Source organism: Polypterus senegalus, chromosome 10 (genome assembly GCF_016835505.1).
Source record: "Polypterus senegalus isolate Bchr_013 chromosome 10, ASM1683550v1, whole genome shotgun sequence".
Taxonomy (NCBI): domain Eukaryota; kingdom Metazoa; phylum Chordata; class Cladistia; order Polypteriformes; family Polypteridae; genus Polypterus; species Polypterus senegalus.
Window position 1 is genome coordinate 115,827,767 of NC_053163.1, and position 6,885 is coordinate 115,834,651.

The 6,885-nt window shown below is 35.6% G+C and overlaps 1 protein-coding gene across 1 annotated transcript; it reads left to right on the forward strand.

The window, feature by feature from the left end:
- The first annotated feature begins 1,032 nt into the window (after nucleotides 1-1,032).
- Nucleotides 1,033-5,291, forward strand: LOC120537437 (transforming growth factor beta activator LRRC32-like). The gene is made up of 2 exons (XM_039766368.1): nucleotides 1,033-1,131; nucleotides 1,724-5,291. Exons 1-2 carry the CDS (start codon nucleotides 1,051-1,053, stop codon nucleotides 3,623-3,625), a joined length of 1,983 nt encoding a protein of 660 aa, XP_039622302.1. The 5' UTR covers nucleotides 1,033-1,050; the 3' UTR covers nucleotides 3,626-5,291.
- The last annotated feature ends 1,594 nt before the right edge of the window (nucleotides 5,292-6,885 follow it).

Genomic DNA, 6,885 nt, shown 5'->3' on the forward strand with positions numbered 1-6,885 from the left:
ATTCTTGAAAACAAATCAAAATCTATGATTATCTTTGTGACACACTGCCTGAATCCTATATAAAGCACCATTGGCTCTTTAGGATAGCACGTATTATTCAACTGGGTAATGAATCTCCACTTTTTAGTCAATCATTGTATTTATGTTTCTGATACTAGTTTTAATCATCAATTCATTTGTACATTTTCTAAAACAGTTTTTTTATAATATAGAATCGTTGGGAGGTTGAAGATACTGACAAAAGCACAAAATGCACGAAACAAATAATTGACAGAGCACTTTATCACAGAGCACAATTCATACTTACGCCAAGCTAACTTAGAATTACCATGCATTTTTTGGAATGTAGGAGCGATGAGAACCCATAAAAATCTAAAGTACGCAAAATGAAGAACATGCAAACTCCACACAAGCTGTGAATTACCAAGGAATGAAACAAACTTCTAGGCTTGTGGGCCAACAGTGCTGATTTCTATGCCAATGTGTTACCTGGTGCACAACTGCTTGGTTTAAATTTCAGTGTGGGCAGTATATTAGCATACACTAGCAGTTATTTCTATAATGCCTCATTGCCATCTTTCTATTTCATTATTGGACAAATCTATACATTTGCATTAAATCTTGATCAGATATTATTCATCCTACAGTTACTCATATTACTGCAAACACAAAGCTGTCATTTAATCCAGTCTTTGTAAATTGATCTTAATTCCTGTTTATTATTTACTCTCTGTCATTCCAGCATAAGATTCAACACCCACAATTAGTTTTCAAATGCTAAGGCTTAACTGGTGTTATTTCATTTCTATTTGTAAACATTAGGTCAAATATGTTAGATCCAACTGCCTTCAAAGACATGTCAGGTGCAAAAAACAATTATTTGACCCATCTGTAGGGACTTGGAAATATTTGAAGAAAGCTGACAGCTCTTAATGCCATTTCCTGCCATGGAAATTTTTTTTTATTTTTGCAGCGGCACTATAAATGGACAACCATACGGCTTCCCTCCAGACCACAAAGTCATGCTGCTGTGTCACACAGCCCCACAGAATGAGTTTCACCGCTATCATTCTTTGGTTCCTCTTGCTGTGTCTGTCCTATGCATATGGAAACCAGACCTCCTGCTATAAGGTATGCTCTTTCCCTATCTATTGTATTGTGGATGCTCACCAGATATTTTGTCTGTTTTTATGATGCTTATTGGGAAAATTTTAAGCTTTCTCTTTTTAACAAAATAAATCAGTGACTTTAAGAAGCACATTCCACCATTTCTCAATATTTTTATATATTCTCAAATTTGGTGAAAATCAAGCAATTCTGTTATTAACCATGATAAAATCCATTTTAAAATGAAGAAAACTGGGAGCTTTATCAGCTTCCAGGCAATAAGGAATTGAGAGGGTTCAACAAAATGCAAATCTATAGAGGAGGACTTTCTACAGAGTTGGACGCAACTGAAAATAATACCTCAAGATACTTAATATGTCTACTTCTTAAATTTCAACCTTCAAAAGATGGTCAGAGCTTGACTTCACAAAAGTAGAACTTTGTTTCTCAAAAATTAACAACAGCACAGTTTAATTCATACCATACTAACATACTTGGCTCATAACATTATAACCATATATATAGTACAGTATATATAGTATGTATACCTTGTGTATATGCATCCTTGCAATCTTTCCAATTTTTTTTTACATTTTTTTTATTTACTCACTTGCAGGTTACAAATTATGAAATATCTTGTTGCCATCTCAACCTTTCATTTATTCCTGAACAACTGGGACATGAACTTAAAAAATTAGACTTGTCACATAACCACATACGGAACCTCAACAGCAAGACTGCCATATATCTAAAATCCTTGCAGGAACTCAATCTTGCATGGAATTATCTTGGTGAAAGTGACACAAATGGACAACTCTTCTTACAGCCACTGACACAGCTGAGACTGCTTGACATGTCATTTAATGATCTGAATTTGGATGTGGCAACTGAGTTTCTGCAGAACCTGAGCTCACTGCAGTTCCTGTACCTCAAAGGAAACAAGATAGTCAAACTTTCTTCCCACTTGTTCCAAGGAATGCCCAACCTATGCCATATCAACCTAGAGCAAAATCTTATCTTGGAAATTGAAGAGGGAACCTTTGAGAACCTGAAAAGCCTTGCTGTGTTAAATTTAGCTATTAATGCACTGCACTGCATTTCAGATTTTAGGTTGCCTCAGCTGCAGGTTCTAAACCTTAGCCAAAACTCCATTGAGCTCTTTGTTACAGCTGAGAAAACAGACATATACCAACTGACAACTTTGGACCTTAGCCATAACAGACTGCTTTCATTTCCAATACTTCCACAAAAGAATATTCTACAAAACCTCTACTTACAAAATAATCAGATGGATGTTTTATTTACTAAAACTGTAGTTCTAGAAAGAAAATTTTTACCAAAAGGAATGGTAAATTCGTATATGGTGAAAGACAAGAAGTATAACCAAAACTCCAGAAACTGGCTTGGAAATATAACACATTTGGACTTGAGTAAAAATCATCTTTCATCTCTCCCTTTTCATATTTTAAAAGAACTAGTTGCTCTTCAGCATCTGGACCTTAGTGACAATTGTCTTCTGGATATCATAAGCAATACCACTTCTTTGGAAGAACTGGCATATCTTCCTTCTCTTCGGTCTCTAGACCTTCAGAGAAATCAGATCAGATACATCCCTCATGGTTTCTTTCATCTTCTCCCAAAGATTGAAGTACTACACCTGGGTGACAATAGAGTGAAACTCTGTGGCATCATAGATAAAAACGACAGCTCAGTAACACAAGAAAAAAAAAGGGATGAAAGGTGTGTGTCATTTTCAGGCATAAGAACACTAAAGCACTTGAGCTTACAAAGTAACAACATCACAAGACTTTTTCCTAATATGTTCCACCAGACTCCACTGGTTACACTTGACCTCTCTGGCAATAAAAAATTGAAAATTGCTGAGGGTGCACTGAATGACTTAAACCGGAGTCTGGAAGTACTTAATTTAAGCAGCAATCATATGACCACCAGCGAGTTACGTTTGCCATGTTTACCAAAGTTACAAATGTTAGATCTCTCTAACAACCGGATAAATACATTGCCCAAAGGCATTGCTTGTGCTGCCTTAATGGAAGCAGATGTAAGGAATAATTCTTTGAGAAGTCTGGATGAGTGGATGGTAGCACATTGGTCAGCCACTCTTCAGTCTCTTTGGATTAGTGGAAATCCTTTCAACTGCTGCTCTTTGACTTGGCTGAAAGTTTTGACTGAAGATAGAAACATTCATCTCCCAGATCTTCAGCTTGTTCATTGTCTTTACTGGCACAACACCACACAATCTGCTAATGTGACAAATAATCACTCCCAGCACTGTCTGGCTGATGCCTCTACAGTTGGAGACATGCTGGTGCTGATTCTAATTATATTGCTCTTTGTAGCTCTTTCAATGACAGCTACTGTGTATTTTTTAAGTAGAAAAAAGTGCCACAAACTTGTGGAATTTAAAAGCAACAAAGTGGCATCTTTTCAGTACAACCAGGATGCAAAGCAAAGTCACAAAGAGCCTCAACTTGATATGTTTGTAACTAATAACTGAAGTTCAGATCAGTGCTGTCTCTGGCCAAAACACATTCATCAATGTAAATTAAGCATTTACGTTTATTTGCTTAGAAGACGCTTTTATCTAAAGTGGCTTACAAAAGAGGTCAACATAATTGCATAAACATCATTCTGGGTGACTGTTTGGGAACAAGTATTACAGGCTAAGAATACAAAATTGATCATCACAAGTGAAGAGTGCAGAACAAAATATAAGCTAGTTACAATTTCTTGATTACAAAAAACTAATATGAGACAGAAATTCACTAAACAAGAGGGACTTCAAATGTTTCTTAAACACATTGAAGGAGTCATTGTATCAAATGGTGGTGGGCATCTCATTTCATCAACTGGGAGTTAGCTACGTAAGAACATGAGGCATGTTAAAAAGGGAGCATAGCTGTAAATATGACAGGCAGTTTCCTTACTTCTTGTTCAAAGAGTGAAAAATTACCTGAAAATAGTGCAACGCCACAAAAAAAGCTTTAAGTTGTTAAAACATTTCTAATTTATATCCAAGCATCCATTCTTAAATACAGCAGAAAGCTATGAGCCAAAGCTACCATATGATGCTACACTATTAATAAGAGTGGGCATTACTTAATTATGTGCAGATATCTTTATATACTCATTTCAGACTTGCTACCTCAGTTACTCAAAAACACTCATTTAAAAAGAAAATGTAACTGTATTGCTCGGTGTAACTGACTTAAAGATAAACATTTAAATTTAATTTGCTTTGCCAAATTGTTCTGCCAATTGTATATGTGTTTTTAAAGTTCAGCATTTTTTATAAATTCAAGCAGAAACCTAGAAACCTTTTTATACTGTAGTTTATTTAGGCTAGAGTCACTGTTGTGGAAATGCCTATAAAGCAATCAGGTAGACTTTTAACAGATTCATTAGTAATATCCAAACCTATCCATAAAATGTTAGCATTTGCAATGTTTTGGTAAATACAAATTTAGATGTCCTGACCACCTATCCATCCATTACTGAATCTTATTACAGGTCCGGGATATGGAAAAATGCTATATGTGTTTATCTGGAAGACGTATGATGCCGTTGATGAGCTGTGCTTTCTGGCATGTTTACTTTAGCTTAGATTGGTTACTCTGGACTGCATTGTGAACAAACAATTCCATACTCCTAAGTTTTTTTTAAATGAATAGCTACATATATTTAATTTTGTGAAGCAAGGTTTTGCTTTATCATCTTAGGTGGTAATGGCTATAAACATAAGAGCAGATGGGGAGCAAGCAGAGAGCAGATGGGGAGCAAGCAGATAGCAGAAGTAGTTCTAGGATGCAGACTCCTCTGATGTTGTGGGATATTCAATGAAACATGGTTAAGAAGAGTGCCTATGCAAGAACAGGTTATAGAAAGCACACAAAAGGATGGGAAATTGAAACACCACTGATCACCTGGGTTTGACAGAGTAGCAAGAATTAGGCAAGGGAGCCAGGTGCCATGATGCAGTTACGCATCCTATATTTACAGAGCATTTAAGAAACACTAAAAACCGAAACCTTTGTGGTAAAAGGGGAACAGTTTTCCTCCCATACCTAAACTGATAGTAGAGCACAGACCTAGTGAGAAAAGCGCTATATAAATGCAAAGAATTGTTAATTATTATTAGTGGTCTTCTTTCAGCTGCTCCTGTTAGGGGTTGCCACAGCAGATCATCTTTTTCCATCTTTCTGTCCTCTGCACCTTGTTCTGTTACACCCATCACCTGCATGTCCTCTCTCACCACATCCATAAACCTTCTCTTAGGCCTTCCTCTTTTCCTCTTGCCTGGCAGCTCTATCTTTAACATCCTTCTCACAATATATCCAGCATCTCTCCTCTGCACATGCCCAAACCAACGCAATCTCGCCTCTCTGCAGGTTGTGCACTGTTAGATACTTGCCAGAGCTGTCAGACCTTCACCCAATATAAATGTAACTTCAAAATTCCTCCAGCATCAAATTAAATCTTTCTTGATTTAACAGGTTTAAAAACAGCAAAGAATTGTTCATGAAGAATTAAACAGTAATGGAAGTAACTTTACCATTAAGGACATAATTAAAAACTTCTTCATGGTGGGTGTTTAACAATACTTGGTCTTACTACATATATATGTTTCTAAAGATAAATATACATATTTTTCTATTTATAAATAAGCAAATTTAGGTTTGCTTTATAAATGAGTATAGGTCAAACTGTTACTTGCTGTTAATTTTAGATTTAAAATTTAGAAATGTGTTGTTTAAAAATTGTATATTTTATAATGCACAAGATTGTATTATTTCCGATCTATTAGTAAAATGCTTTCTTTGTGAACAAATTTTAAGAAAATGTGATGAATAAAATTGCAATAAAAAATACTGTTAAAATACTGAACCCCTGTAGAGGTACAGGCACTGCTAAATGGCATAAAGATGACATTAGGGTGATGGGGATGGATAGCACAATCATATAAAAATATTTGGATATGCATTGTTAAATAGAAAGGCACATGGCACAAAAAAATTCATTTTGACACAAAAGCAAAAATGTGCAGAGAAAAACTAATTTCCTGAAATAAACACATGAACCATGGCGTTTCTTCATCCAGTGGTAAATTTATCATAATCAATACAGCACAGTGAAGAGAAGTCAGGGCAGGACTGATACAAAATACATTTAAGCAGCAAATTTACTGCCTTGCTGAAGAGGCATTAATAGACAAATAAGAAACCAATTCTTTTTTTAGTGACTTCCACAGATGTATCTCCTTCTCAACATGGTTCCTGCCGATTAAGGGTTGGGCCTGATCAGACTAGAACAGGAAACCTAAAATTAACATATGGGTTAGTTTTACCAATTTTGTTAAGTATGACCTTCACAATTTACTTTTTGAATATGTTAAGGATGATAAGGAAAATGTATATAGCAGTGCTCAGGTTGGTTTAATAAACAAAGAAAAACATCTTTATGACTAGACTTAGTCCATGCTCTCCTCAACATGCTCATATAATTGATTATATATGTTTTATTTATTGTAAGAACAGAACCTCAGCTTTCTTTTATACTTTACACTCTTTCCTCTGTGTTATTTTTTTATGTTCCACCTATGTGTAAAGGGACTGACATATTTCTTTCTTGCACTGAGGTCACTTTCCAGCAGTTCCGTCTCTCTGCCACCTGCTAAAATTCTGAAAGCAATAGAATCCAACGACTTGCTTTTCCTCATCCAAAGCAAGGTCAACTTATTGTATCCAAAGAAAAATACTG

What these genes read in the sequence shown, in the direction of transcription:
- LOC120537437 (XM_039766368.1), top strand. Translation starts at nt 1,051, where the DNA reads ATGAGTTTCACCGCTATCATTCTTTGGTTCCTCTTGCTGTGTCTGTCC. An exon ending in ACCAGACCTCCTGCTATAAG is followed by an intron (nt 1,132 to 1,723) that starts GTATGCTCTTTC and finishes ACTCACTTGCAG; the next exon opens with GTTACAAATTATGAAATATC.